This window comes from Mirounga leonina, unplaced genomic scaffold (genome assembly GCF_011800145.1).
Source record: "Mirounga leonina isolate KUSES-001 unplaced genomic scaffold, KU_Mleo_1.0 Mir_154, whole genome shotgun sequence".
In the NCBI taxonomy this organism is placed as follows: Eukaryota; Metazoa; Chordata; class Mammalia; order Carnivora; family Phocidae; genus Mirounga; species Mirounga leonina.
In genome coordinates this window covers 15,561,555-15,577,444 of record NW_023270389.1, presented here as the reverse complement: position 1 = coordinate 15,577,444, position 15,890 = coordinate 15,561,555, and the positions used below count along the sequence as shown (strand labels likewise).

The following is a 15,890-nucleotide window of genomic DNA, read 5'->3' as shown; positions in this document are numbered from 1 at the left end:
TGGCCACAATCTAATAGAAATGGTTAGAGTAGACTCTTGTCTTTCTGAATCCTTATTCACTGCTATAATAAAGGCCGAATCATATAACATCAATGTTCCAATCTTGGGAGTCCTGCATAATGAATGTTTGAGGTCATTCAGATCTATATGACTTACCTGGGATGTATATGAATAAGAAGGCAGATTTTGGCACTTAAAAGAAAGTATTACTTTCAAAGAAAAGTATATATCTAGTTATCTATATATCTTTACCTACATATCTACATCTATATCTATATGTATATATCTAGTTATCTACATATCTTTATCTACATATCTACATCTGTATCTATATGTATATATCTAGTTATCTATATATCTTTATCTACACATCTACATCTGTATCTATATGTATATATCTAGTTATCTATATATCTTTATCTACATACCTACATCTGTATCTATATGTATATATGCATATACTTATATATGGTATAGACTCAGGAATGTGGTTTGGATTATTCTGTTTATATTTATTCAGGAGACAGGTTATGTCCTTCTGATTTACTAAATTCACATTTCCATCCTTTTCTCCAATTAGTTTTCTCTGAAATGTTTTGCATACAAATATGCACATGCGCACACGCGCACACACACACACACATTTTATTTCTTTACCTGGTGGGGTCCAAGCTATGAATATGGAATAAGGCCCAATTACTGTGATGTTATATGGAGGCTGGATTTCTTCTGGTGTCAGTGCAGGTGTTTGTACAATGTAATCATCACTAGGATTGCTGCCGCCTCCAGTTGTGGCTTCCAATGTATAAACGTATCTATATTAAAAAGAAAGGATTGTGATAAGGAAATGCACAAGAAACTTGAACAATGGTTGCTAGCTTTTCTCCCCATTGTTTAATCCTAATTTTATGACCAATTGCAAATTTTCTGCTCCCTGTTCAGAAATGTCTCTGTTGACTTGATAGTTTTTCCAGAACAGGCTTCATTCTCTCCAGACTGTCACTATTTCTGCCCCTTCCCACTTTATTTTTAACCCTCTTGTAATCAACAACTTTTCCTAAAGATTTCAGGAAAGTCTTAGAGTGTGCCAGTAGATTATGAAGGATTCAAATTAATCTTCCCCATTTTTAAATGGGTTGGAGTTCAGGGAAATATCTTTAGAGAAAGATGTTTCTAAACTGATCTGCTACTCTCTACAATAAATCTGAATTGATCTCTACTCTGTGCAGTAAAACATCTGTTGATCTAAGATATATTTTGTTTCTGCTGAGATACGAATGGGAATGAATTGCAAATATGTGGAACTTTTTCCCCTTAAAACCACTCATACCTATATATAGTGTAGCAAGCAGAGAAAACATTGTATTAGAATGTATTAGAAGAAAAGTTAGTTGATGTAAAACAAAACTCTTTAAATCTTTTTTTATTGCTAGCTTTAGAATGCATGCTTTTGAAAATAATTTGATAATTTTTAAAATTTAATACTTTGTGTATTTTATATACTTAAAAATTCTCATGCTCTTATGTCAAATAGAAGACTATTTACATTTTTAAAAAATGTCATGTACTCTGAAGACTAAAGTAATGAGTTAGCACTTGAGTCTTCAACATCTGAAATGAATTAAAAGATCTCATCAGCTATGGAATGGCTACTGAATGAGGAGATTAATTAGCCAATTAATTTAATATTGTTTCATTTTGAGATGCACTTTTCAGCCCTGAAAAATTTAAAATTCTAACTATATGATTGGTAAAGTTTTCTTTAAGTCCACCTGCTGTTGGGCTCCAGGTTTTTATCAGTGAAATTCTGCTCCTCACTGTCACCCAGGAAAACCAAGGTTCCATTACGACTCAACTGATACTGAGAAATGAGACCATTGGGCTTTTCTGGAGGACTCCAAAATAATTCCACTGTTGTAGAATTGATGATAATGTGTCGAGGTGTCACCCAAACTCCTGGCAAAAAATAACACAATGAGGTTTCATTGTTAGAATAAAATATTCACCTTATCAAAAGTCACACCATCACCTCACATATTATGATATTTTTATCTGTTGTTAAAAAAAATCTCATGGTGAAACAACAAAAATACATTTTGCTTACTTTGGAGGTAAAAATATACAATTGGGTATAAATATATTTTTAATGTTTTGATTATTTTATTTGTGAATTGTCTTTAGAAAGTGAGTATCAGAAAATTTAGTAGTGGAAGATTTCTCTTTCTCCACTGTTACTCTGAGTTTAACCAAGGCCTGAAAGACTACCCAGGAATTTTAAACTTTGATGCCTATTTACTTGGAATATGTGCAAGTAATCATAAAGTAGTATTTACCTAAATTATCAAATTCAATGAATAGCATACTTTGCCTTTGCCTCTCTGACACAACGTGCCGTGCTTCTTTTCCTCTTTTCTCTCATTTACTGGCTTCTCTCCCCCTTCTGTATCTCAAAAATGGGCCTCAGAGACCTAGGCTCTCTCCTCTCCCTTAGTTTTCCCTCTTCTTTCTTCTCCTCTTGTTTTCCAACACTCACTTTCTAGGTGATCTTCAGTTAGTGTTAGTTTAAAGTATCATCTATATGTTGAACACTCCCATGCATATCTCTAAACTAAAACTCTCTCTTAAGCTTCAGACTCATGAACCCAACCGTCAATTTGACATCTCCATTTGGATGACTAATTATCAAAACTTAAAATATCTAAAACAAAACTCTTGGTTTTTCTGTTACAATCTATTCATCTCCTGATTTTGTCCATCTATTCATTTTCTTGGTCAAAACACACAAATATTATTCTTCAGGCTCCCACTTTTTTCACCCTCAAATGCAATGTCATAAAATCCTGCTTGTTCTACCCTGAATGTATATAGTTCTCTATACATTTACTGCCACCTATTCTGATCCAAGCTACGTTTTTCTCTCATGAACTTCTATCATAGCCTCTAAACTGGTCTCTGAGTTTTAAATCTTGCCCTTCTCTATTTCATGTAATCTTCATAAAAGTATATTAAGTATATACATAAGCCATTATAATCTTTGTAAAATATACAACCCTTTTGAAATTATTCATATAATTCCAATTCCTTATGATAACCTGAATAATCCTCCATTTTTTTCTGATTCTGGCCTACCTGGCTCCAGTCACACCAGACTCCTCTCTATCCCCAGAATGTTTCCAGTTTTTCTCATCTCTGAGCTTTTGCACTTCCATTCCTTCTGCCTGGAACTTTTGGTTATGACAACATGACATTTTTGCAATTTATTTTCATAGTTCAGTGCCCTGTGTGAATATCATCTTAGCAGGGAGGTCTTATTTGACCAACTTTCTCTAATGATAACTTTAACCTTATCTAAAATGATTCCAACCTAGTTACTCTCTATCCTAGGTCCTTTTCTATTTTCCCTCAGCACTAACAACATCATAATAAATTTTTCTTGATATTATCATTATTTCTATGTTATCACTGCATGGTCTGCTTCCTTCTCCTGCTTCAATATAAAGTTAGTTTCATGAAGCAAGAATCTTCTCTGTCTTATTTGTCAAGGTATCTTTATGCATAGATAGTACAATGCCTAATTGATATTGAATAAATCAATTTATTATAAATACATCCTGCAAATTACTATGTAAGCACTGTATGCAGTTCTAGAGAATATAAGTATGAGTGAGATATGGCTCGTTCCTACAAGGAGTTTACTCTTCTGCGTAAAAGTTAAAATAAATACACAGACAACTGTCATTCAAGGTCAAACATTCAAGTACTCTTATAGATGTACAAACGTATAGATGGGGAACCTAGGCAATGAGGAAGATCAATCCTACCATTTCATGTTGCCATCTAGGTATGCTCTGAATGGACACTGTTAACTCTCTTCAGCTTTTAAAAACTCATGCAATATTAGGTTCCCTGTAATCAATAGTTTTTGGTTGATTTTATCTCTAGTGTAAGTTATTCAGTAAAGGATAAGATTTCAACACTTTTAAAAGAAAAATTTTCACGATATTCAAATGCAATTTATTTAGGAACATCCTCAAAGAATCAATATAGATTTTTAAAACAGCTCAAACATGCTGATTTTTAAAGGGATAGCTTATTCCTAAGAAGAAAGTAGTTCATTTTGTTCTGAAATAGATACGTGGACAATCCACAAATCATAGTATACTTTATGTTTGGGTTTCTCGGCCAATAGTTGCTAGATGAGTCAACCAACTAATTAGAGTTCTGATTCAAACATGATATTAATTTGTTGATTTAAGAGATAAAGTACAAGGTTTAGTTCATAGTCTGTTTCCTGCAGTCCTTTTTCATCTTTAAGGATGTATTAAAAATCACTAGGGTGCCAGAAAGGCTGTGGATATAGAGGAGTGAATGAAATAACATGAATTAAGATTTTGGGTTTGTTTCATGTTTTAAATAAAAATTGAGTTTCATATTTATGCAAGCTGGTGAAAGCTCTGGTTGTGTTGGTAACAACCCCATATCCATTGGGTTGGAAATAAGAGGAAATTGAAATGTGTAAAAAATACTAAATGCTATGGTTTTACTTATATAATGATATGGGGACACCATTATGTTAACAGTTGCAAGAAATCTTTGATAGAATAAGAACCACTTTTGGTGAAATGTCTTAAAGAGTCCCAGGTAGAGAATCTGCTTCCCTCTGTGAGCCTAAGTCTCAGGCGGCATCAGAAAAACCTATCCTACATAGTAGAAGGGCTGAGTTGAAACAATTCAAGGAAAGGAAATGGATGGTCATGAGGGAAATCATCTCTAAGGGGAGCAGGGAGGAGGTAAACTAGCTGAGAGGTATAAGAAGGAAAGGTCAGAAGGAAATCTTGGTGTTAGGTCTTTTGCAATAATAGCTACCAAAAAAACCCCATATCTATTAGATCTGTTTTAAATTTGTTTTGAGTGCCATGCAATATTATCCACTTCTCATTTCTCTACAAATCTTCATTCCAATTTAAAAATACCAATATTTATTGTGGATTGGCTTTCTTTTGGAAGCTAGTAAAGGAACCCAGTTTTGTATTGGCTGATGTCCTGGATGCCTTGACTTCTGGACTATTATGATTTGTAAATTTATCCAACATTCCACCCAATTTTGTGTCATTTTCTGTGTCAGGCACTGTGGATATGGGGATAAGGACATATAGTCTTTACCCTTCAAGGAGCTCATAGTATTAGGGTGAATAAAGATGAACAAATAAAAATTTATAATCCAGTTTGCTAAATGCTTTAGGAAGCATAGTGCTTTGGAGCACTTAGGAAGGGTATCAACAGAGACTGGGAGTAACATGGGGATGGATGGGAAGCAGAGGTGGTCACTGGAGATTTCTAGAAGGGGAGACATGTGAGCCAAATTTTTTAAAAAATGGGTTAGCTGAGTGAGGATGTAGGAAAGAGATCTAAACTGAGGGGAACCCACAAAAGTCCTTGAAATACAGGAAAGTATGGTAGAATTCCAAGTACCTCAGCTTGACTGGTGCATTGGATGGCATCTGGGAAAGACCAAAGACTTAACAGATAGGCAGAGGTTAAAATTTGAGGGATTATTTTGCTTTACTGAGATGTGGATTTTTTTTTTTCCTGGAAGGAAGTGGGATTTTATGGAGGTGACTAATGTGAAGTATGTCTATTTTGGCACAAGGGGGAAAAGAATTAATATGAGAAAGAGGAGAAATGACTAGAGGCAGGAAGAGTAATTACGAGAAGTTAAAGGCATCTGAACTAAGTCAAAGCCAGAAGGGATGTAAAGGAAATACACATTAAAAAAATCCTTAGATTTATTAATTTAAATTTTAAATTTAAAAATTTATTAAGATTTAATAAAATTAATAAAACATATTAAAAATTTATTAAAAATTAAAATTAATTTAAAATTAATTAATTACAATCAATAAGATTTTATGAAGAACTGCACATTACAACCTAAAAAAAGAGAGACGCAGTAAGAAGGTCCATTTTGGGCTGAGGAGGTGGATGATGGTACTTGAAGGAGGGAAAAGGGAAGAAAAGAAAGCTAGGAAGTGAGGAGAGAGATTTTAAGTGTTGAAATACTGAGGTTGAAGTATTTGCAAAACACCTAAATAAAAACATCTATAGATCGGTGGATACACAGGCCTTAAATCTATGTGTGGGCTTTGTGAGAGCTGAGGACTTTAGAAGCTTATACTTGAGAATTCCAAGGGATACCATGGAGTTACAAGTGCAAAGAGTAGAGGAAGAATCTAAAGGAACATCAACAGTTTAAAAAAGGTCAGTGGAAGGGGGGGAATTGGAGGGGGAGTCGAACCATGGGAGACTATGGACTCTCAGAAACAAACTGGGGGCTCTGGAGAGGAGGGGGGTGGAGGAATGGGTTGGCCTGGTGATGGGTATTAAAGAGGGCACATTCTGCATGGAGCACTGGGTGTTATACACAGATGATGAATCATGGAACACTGCATCAAAAACTAATGATGTAATGTATGGTGATTAACATAACATAATAAAAAAAAGAATTAGAAAAAATAAGACTGTGCTACCTTCTTTTTTGTTGTTTTAAAATAAATGACAATAAATACAAAAAAAAAAAAAAAGGTCAGCAGAAGAGAGATCTGGAACGCAATTGAGAAAGTTTCATCTTCTTTTCCTTTTTTCCCCCCCATGTTATCAATGCTGGAGGTAAGCATGCCTGCAATTTTGCACGACCGAACTCTAAAATTAAGTAGAGCTTGCTGGTATGCCATCACTTCTAAAAAGAGAGAACAAAAATCCAACTTTAACTCTTCCTATTTGACTGAAGGTACACAATTTTCTGTGAGGATAAAATTGTAGAGAATTATGTCCAACTTATAATGAGGTAGTAATGCACATTAGCTTTTCTGTTTTTGTTTTGTTTTGTTTTTTTAAGATTGAAAATGAGAGAGACATGAGAGAGGAATTCAGGGTGGCTATGAACCAATGCTTCTTTTCATTCTCTCCGTATCTGCTTAGGAAACTCAAGTGTTAGACCTTCAAACTATGTCAGATTCACTCAAATAGGCATTTTGTAATTAGTTATATTTGTTATTAATTTAACATGAGATGATATGCTTATTTCCACTTTACAGTAAAACAACAGAACTTAATATTGCTGTTGATTTGTTCTCCTACGACCCCCAAGTTAAGTACTCAGACTACATTTATTTCACATACAAGTTATTCACAAATGGCACTTATACAGCCAGAAAATGGATTCTAAATCCATGTTTCTTCTGCTGATGAAAGCCCATTTGGTTTGTTATTCCTGTGCACAGTTATTTGTGTTAAAGGAAAGGTGCATAAAGTTAAAAAAGGAAATCAAGTAAAACATTTCTCATCTCACACTCCCCTGTGTTGTTGAAAGATAAAATTTTTAAGTCATGAAATCTGAGTTCTTTCAAGAATTTTTTTTTGGGGGGAAAGTGGGAAAATAGATGCATATTTTCTAAGAATTTAAATGGATTTGATGAGTACACTGAAGCAAGAGACCCTGTTATTTTACCTGGTTTGAGTTGCAGCCAAAACTGGTTGATAGATCCTTTAGAAATTATCCATTATCATCAAAGTATCCATTTGATAGTTTACCTTTCCAAAAAATCCACTGCTGGTTTCTTCCTTTCAAAGGAACACTAAGCTTTTTGACATGAAACATTCTTTATATAGAAAACATCATTAGTGAAATCCTGGTGAGGAGCCATATGCCCCATATGTGGAATTTTCCATTTTATTTCCCATTTACTAGTAGGAAGTTCAGGTCTAATATTCTGAGGTACAACAATCCCTTTCATTAGAAGAGTAATGGACAAGCAGTTCAGGACTCACCAATGGTAATTAACATCATATTTCTGTTTAGAAACTCATGTATGCCTCTGTTTCCCCCACATTTAAAACAGGCAGATAATAAAGATGAGCAAAATATTTAGTTGATCACTATCCCAAGCTTCTAAGCCTATCTTTCTTCTAAAAGTAAATGGTAACACCCACCCCAGTTCCCAACCCACTGGTAACCATTGTTATGTGTGTACGCTTCCAGAATTTTTTCTATATTTTTATTTATCTATAGAAATAAATATAATTTTCTATGCATTTTTTATACATAAAAGATACCATGCATTAATGTAGTTCTAAATTTCCTCTTCATATGTTTAGATTGTCTCATTCTTTTAAACTGAGGTATGGAATTTCATAATGTGAATATACCTGAATTTATTTAGCAATTCTCCTATGAATAGACTTTTAAATTGCTTCCAATATTTTTCCATTACATAAAAAACAAAAATGCTTCAATAAATATTCTGGTATGTGTCTCTTGTACATTTGTGGAAGTGGGATTTTCTGGCATAGATAATGAATGTGAAACTACTGTGTCATAGAAAATTAACGTTTTAAATTTAATAAACATTGCCAATTTGCCTTCCAAGGTGATGATCCCACTTTACATCCCCTCAACCTGTGTTGGATTCTGCATCTCCCCGAGTGTTTATTTGTCAAAATTCTTGTTCTTCATGGTCCATCTCAGAACTCACTTGCTCCATCAAATCTTTTTTGATTTTCATGATGAGTTATAATCTCTCCTTCTTCAGATTAACCTGAGTATTCTGTTCATTTTTTTAAATTGATGTATGATTAACATACAATGTTATATTAGTTTCATGTGTACAACATATTGATTTGGCGATTCTATACATTACTCAATGATAAGTGGGGTCACCATCTGTCACCATACCTTATTACAAAATTATTGACCATTTGTTCTTTCTTAACATCACCTTTCAGATTCTCTCTCTCTCTTTTAAAGATTTTATTTATTTATTTATTTATTTATTTATTTATTTATTTGAGAGGGGGGAAGGGCAGAGGGAGAGAGAGAATCCCAAGTAGACTTTGCACTGAGCATGGAGCCCAACGTGGGCCTCGATCTCATAACCCTGAGATCAAAACCCTGAGATTATGACCCGAGCTGAAATCAAGACTCCAGTGCTTAACCTACTGAACCACGCAGGTGCCCTGATTCTCTCTCCTTATGTAAGTTTGGGTACTTGTCCTGTGTCTTTGACTTGATGGTAAGTTCTTCATAGTAGGGAATAAGTCAACTTCAGCAGAGAGCATGTCCTTGTTATATATCATGCAATCCAGAAATATTTAACTTTTGATTTTTTGAGGAATTTTATATCCTAGTACATAATAACTTTTTTCACAGAAAACTAAATTTAAGAGGTTTAAACAATTGAAAGCAAATTTTATATTGGGAGGCTTACAGTTGAACCAAACCTGAAGAATGGGAATCTAGATTACAATTTATTTTGTACCTGTCGACTTTATTCCTTCTTTGTTTGACATGAAAGGGTTTATAGAATTCACTTCAAAATGCCATATGAAAACTTCTTCTCCCAAATCATGGATATTTTTTAATTACCTTCAGGGGCTGCCTGCAGTGTCTGACCTAGAAAAGGCTCACTTGAAGTGCATCCAGCAGATGTACAAGCTGTAAGTGTGAAGCTGTAGTTGGTGTATGGCTGGAGACCTAGAAAGAGCAAACAAGAAATAAAGTACATCTTGAGAGGATTATTTATTATCAATTCAGCACTGGAAGTAACATGCAGAGTTATAGATATGATTTCCAAAAATTTTAAAAGCAGAAAACACTCTTGAATGGAGATAGGAACTTCACAAGCAGCTTGGTATAAATAGAAACTTCATTTATCATTAATAAAGTAATAAATTCTCAGCCTTAGAAGAACTCTTAAAATTCATGCAATCCATCCACCCATCCATCTTTCTCCTGATTCTCTTGTACAAGAGGTCATTGAAAGACTGCCTTGCCTAGGCAATCAGAGTACTCATCTCTCAAAGAACCCGTTCCTTCCTTAGAGAGCTCTAGAGTTCTCCTTATTTTGTTTGAAAGTCCTTCCTTATATTGTGGTGAATTATTTCCATCACTTGCACCCCTAGGGACATATAAAACAAATCTAATTTCTTTTCCACATGACAGTTCTTCAAATATTTGTAGACAGTTATCAAATCCCCCCTGAGTCTTCTCTTCTCCAGGCTAACCATCCCAGCTTCTGCAACTGCTTCTTATATGACTAGGGGTGGAAAAAATAAAAAGAAGGTTAGATTCAACATTTTTTTAGCCCCAAGCCATATTCAGTTTATATTCACACCAACCATTTCTTTTTTTAACTTTGCACTTCTTCTCTATATATGCCCATAGAGTACCATCTCACACTTAACTTCTGTAGTTTTTTGGGGGGTATGTTGGTTTTTTCTTTACACATTGATTAAACATAATTTGATGAAGGGATAGTGTTTATTGTATTCAGAATATGACACAGCCCAATAACTGCTCAATAAGTTCTCAGGAAAAATAAGAATGGCAATCCATTTACAGTAGAAGTTGTATGTGGTTAGACTTCACTATTCCATCGCCGGTGACCTTGGGCAAGTTACTTAGCTTCTCTTTGCCTTGATCTTCTGATCTATAAAAATGGGAAATATAGCAGCTAGCTTTCAAGGCTTTTGCAAAGATGAAATGGGTTACTTAGAGAAGTACTTTCTTTGAGCAGAAGCAACCTTAAAACTCAGCAGCATTCGACAAGGAGTCTACAGAGACTAACATTTTTTGCCTTGATTCTTGGGAAAATTCAAACAATGCCAAAGCTCAAAAATTTTCCTTTCCTTAAATAATAGGACTTAGTCTATATGTTGAATAATTAGGCTAAGTGATAACATGGATCTAATAATTATTATATTAATTTTTCATGAATTCTGAACTACATTTTTACATATATTGTTCTTCTGGTGGCATGACTTTTTCCAGAGACATTCATGTATCACTCTGCGGCTTTCTGTAGATTTTTGCTCAAATGCTACATTTTAAAAGATTTTGACCACTCTATCTACACACTACACCCAGCACTTGTTATTCCCTCAAATCACTTTCTTCTTCATAGCCCTCAACATTATCTGATGTTATATTATGTCTGTTTATTCATTGTTTGTCTCCCCCTCTAGGATATAAGCTCTAAAAGAGCACTAAAGGATCTATATCTAAAAGATACCACTGTATCCTTCAAATAATGACAGGCACAAAGTAGGTGCTTGTTAAATGAATGAAAAAATTAATTAATTGGTTCATTTAGAATTAGAGTAATAGTCTGGGTTCTCTGCTAAAGCAATAATGTTCTGCAGCTAGAGCTGCTTCAGGATTCGGCTTCAAAGCCCTTTGTGTTTCCTTATCAATTTAGTGATAAGATGCAGATACTTATTTGATTGTAATCTTCCATTTGGTGGCTATGGGGGATTTACATAATTTTGATATTTACCTGATTTATAGATAAGAAATATGATGAAAGATCTAAGCCATACCCAAGCCATGTATGTTTGATAAAAGCTTATGGGAAAATGCTAAAGATTATAAAATATAGAGCTCTAAAGAAAAAGGGAGGAATTGTCTAAGAATGAAGGTCAGAGACTGCAGTGGCAGGCTGATTTAGTCTGACAATACTCCCTCTTTACTCTTGCCACTGAAAAAGGGGGTCTAGACCCTAGTAACACCATTTCATCTGAATAGCTTACTTTCTCACTTAGAATGTAAGCCCTTTGAGAGTAAGGTTTATGTCTTTGAGGAGTTTTTTTTTTCATCATTTTTTCCCTGTAGTGCCTATTGTAGGTGTTTGATGTTTGTTAAATACCATTTAAAGAACACAAAGCCTGGGGCTCCTGGGTGGCTCAGTTGTTAAGCGGCTGCCTTCAGCTCAGGTCATGATCCAGGGGTCCTGGGATCGAGCCCCGCATCAGGCTCCCCGCTTTGCGGGAAGCCTGCTTCTCCCTCCCCCACTCCCCCTGCTTGTAGTCCTCTCTTTCTGTGTCTCTCTCTGTCAAAAAATAAATCAAATCAAAAAAAAAAAAAAAAAAGAACACAAAGCCATAAAGATGTCAGGCTAAGACATGACGTCCAGTCAAAGTGTGATCTGACCAAACGGCCCTTCCTCATAATTCCATGGGTATCTCTGCCCACAACATCTATTCATTATGTAAGCAATTCTATTCTAGTTGCAGAACATTATTAAAATAATACAAGAATTAATGGAATGTGTAAACCATAAATATTTTCTAGATTTTGTCTGAATGCCAGACTTAAGTATGACTGGTAAAAGTGAAGCAATGCTTGATCTTTCTCTGGAATTTTCTTATCAAACAAAAACAAACAACCCCGCTCTCCCCAAATGAGGCCCAATTCTCCTCTTCATTTTGTGTTCTAACTAGTCTGATTCAGGCAAGCGGTGACTATCAAAGAATATTTTAGGATGCATTTTAGAAAGAGTAGATAAAATTTGTCATCACAGAGGTGTTCTAAGGTTGATGAGAGGTTTGAGGGTGTTTGCAATGAAGATAGCAGCTAAAAAGAAAATTAATGTATATGAAAATAGAAATTGTCCTTTCCTTACAAAATATTTCTGAAGCAAGTTGAGTGGTATCCATTTTACATATAGCCCAGAACACTAGAAGACAGCTGTTTAGAAATGACACAACTGTGGAGTAGCTAGCTCATTAGGAATTTTTGATAGATTAAGGAAGGTGTGCCAGAGGAGTCTGTTACAGGTGTTTAAATTGGATGGTGTGGGTTGGCCTTGCAGAGCATGGGGCCAGGTCTAATGGAGGAATATTCATCTTTTCAAGCTACTAGAGTACCAGAATCAGGGAGGAAGGATGTAGAACTTAGTACTGGGTAGAGAGCCTCATTTGGGAAGCCAGGGGAATTCAAAGACATCACCAATCAAGAGGAATGGATGTGACAAAAATGGAAGAACAAGAAAGACAAGAGTGGGAGGCATGCGGCCTTAAGTGAAGGACGGAAGGACAAATGGACTTAATCTAATTCATGGGCAGTTCATCCTCAAGGACTATGTCTGGCCCTGAAATATGGGTACGGTGGCCAATTTAAAGGCCATATGTAACAAAGGTAGACATATTCATCTCATTTTGACTCACATTTGCCAGTTGGTGTCATACAACTCCACATCTGCCAAGTTGACCTTCCGGAGTCCGCTCATACTTCCTTTTATATCAGAGCATCAGTTTTCTTTGTGGAAACCAGTCTTTTGGTTACTAACAGGCTTTATGCTTTGTTTGGGATTGACTCCACCTGGACTGACTACTGCTGGACACAGTTCCACATTCGCCTTGCAATGTTAGCTGATCAGGATTGAGTCTGCGACCTCACTTAGGCTAACGGAATGTAGCCTTGAACATGAACTTCCATTCTTACTGCTGGTAGTTCTTTGTTCACCACATAGTGCCTGAGAATGGAGGACAACTCAGAGGTAAAAAGAAGTTGGGTCTTGGAACTGGGGAGGGTATGTGCTCTGGTAAGCACTGTGAATTGTGCCAGACTGTTGAATCTCAGATCTGTACCTCTGAAACAAATAATGCAATATATGTTAAGAAAAAAAAAAAGAAGATAGCAGGAGGGGAAGAATGAAGGGGGGGAAATCAGAGGGGGAGACGAACCATGAGAGACGATGGATTCTGAAAAACAAACTGAGGGTTCTAGAGGGGAGAGGGTGGGGGGATCGGTTAGCCTGGTGATGGGTATTAAAGAGGGCATGTTCTGCATGGAGCACTGGGTGTTATACGCAAACAATGAATCATGGAACACTACATTAAAAACTAATGATGTAATGTATGGTGATTAACATAACAATAAAAAATTAAAAAAAAAAAAAGAAAAGAAATTGGGGCTTGTAAACATCTTAGCCTTGAGTCTACACCTGATTTTTTCAGTTACATGAGCCAATCAACGTCCATTTGTTAAGCCTGCTTGAACTGAGTTTTCTGTAACTTACAAGAAAAAGATTTCTAAATAGGACTAATATTATAGTTACTAATAATGTCACATGCTGGCACACAAGTTTAGATTCTTATATGTTACACAACGGGACCATAAGCAGCTGTTATTACCCTATGCATGTTAGAGATAGTTAAAAGATTCTGGGAGAGGTAACTAGCAACAGCATGAAAAGGTTTAGTGAAAAGGTGAAGAGGTTTCACCTTGAATATCACCAGGACAGGAATTATTATTCCTGCCTCACAGGTAAGAAAACTGAGGCTCAGAGAAGCAAATGTTCCATAGTGAATGAGTGATCAGATTGGGGTAGAGACAAACGCACAACTTTAACACCAAGCCCTGTGCCCTCCCATCACATAAGAGCTACATACAGCCAAGTGCATTGAAATTTTTCAACAGCTCTGTACATTAATTAATTAAACATACATTATGAGAAACGGAGTTATTTTTAAGGAAATTGATTACTAGATTACATAAAAACATAGTGGCTGAAGTTTACTGAACACCACCTGTAGGCCTTCTTCTGTGCATTTCCTGGATATTAACACAATCAAAACCCTCGCTAACTCCCTGAGGCACTGCAATTATCTGCTCATTTTATAAGTAAAGGAGCTAGAGTATAGACAGTTGGAGGAACTCATCTATTATTTTTTTTTAATTTTTTATTTAATTTTATTTTTTTTATTCTTACGTTAATCCCCATACATTACATCATTAGTTTTAGATGTAGTGTTCCATGATTCATTGTTTGTGCATAATACCCAGTGCTCCATGCAAAATGTGCCCTCCTCAATACCCATTACCAGGCTAACCCATCCTCCCACCCCCCTCCCCTCTAGAACCCTCAGTTTGTTTTTCAGAGTCCATCGTCTCTCATGGTTTGTCTACCCCTCCGATTTCCCCCGTTTCATTCTTCTCCTCCTGCTACCTCCTTCTTCTTCTTCTTCTTTTTTTTTTTTCTTAACATATATTGCATTATTTGTTTCAGAGGTACAGATCTGAGATTTAACAGTCTTCCACAATTCATAGTGCTTACCAGAGCACATACCCTCCCCAGTGTCTATCACCCAGTCAACCCATCCCTCGCACCCCACCCCCCACTCCAGCAACCCACAGTTTGTTTCCTGCGATTAAGAATTCCTCATATCAGTGAGGTCATATGATACATGTCTTTCTCTGTTTGACTTATTTCGCTCAACATAATACCCTCCAGTTCCATCCACGTCGTTGCAAATGGCAAGATTTTATTCCTTTTGATGGCTGCATAATATTCCATTGCATATATATACCACCTCTTCTTTATCCATTCATCTGTCGATGGACATCTTGGCTCTTTCTGTAGTTTGGCTATTGTGGACATTGCTGCTATAAACATCGGGGTACACGTACCCCTTCGGATCCCTACGTTTGTATCTTTGGGGTAAATACCCAGTAATGCAATTGCTAGATCATATGGTAGCTCTATTTTCAACTTTTTGAGGAATCTCCATACTGTTTTCCAGAGTGGCTGCACCAGCTTGCATTCCCACCAACAGTGTAGGAGGGTTCCCCTTTCTCCGCATCCCCGCCAACATCTGTCGTTTCCTGACTTGTTAATTGTAGACATTCTGACTGGTGTGAGGTGGTATCTCATTGAGGTTTTGATTTGGATTTCCCTGATGCTGAGCGATGTTGAGCACTTTTTCATGTGTCTGTTGGCCATTTGGATGTCTTCTTTGGAAAAATGTCTGTTCATGTCTTCTGTCCATTTCTTGATTGGATTCTTTGTTCTTTGGGTGTTGAGTTTGATGGGAACTCATCTATTATTACAGAGATAAGCTTGGGCGAGGTCAGGATAGAAGTCTGGGCAGCTGGGCTGACAAGTGTGGCCCAGAGCTTCTGAGACATTGGAAAGTGATGACATAGGTAGCTCAAAGCCAGTGAAATATATATATTTCACAGTATACACAGTATACATACACAATATATCTATATATCTATATCTATAGTATTTATCTATATCTATCTCCAAGTGGGAATCTATATTTAAATATTT

The 15,890-nt window shown here is 35.9% G+C and overlaps 1 protein-coding gene across 1 annotated transcript in view; it reads right to left on the bottom strand.

Annotated features, from left to right (window-relative positions):
* The window catches only part of USH2A (usherin), a 702,118-nt gene that overhangs the window by 116,555 nt on the left and 569,673 nt on the right, over positions 1-15,890 (bottom strand). The window contains exons 55-57 of the mRNA XM_035010130.1: positions 9,422-9,529; positions 1,773-1,956; positions 658-815 (exon numbers count right to left, since the gene is read on the bottom strand). Of these exons, the coding sequence (XP_034866021.1) occupies positions 658-815; positions 1,773-1,956; positions 9,422-9,529 (450 nt within the window). The remainder of the gene's footprint in view (positions 1-657; positions 816-1,772; positions 1,957-9,421; positions 9,530-15,890) is intronic.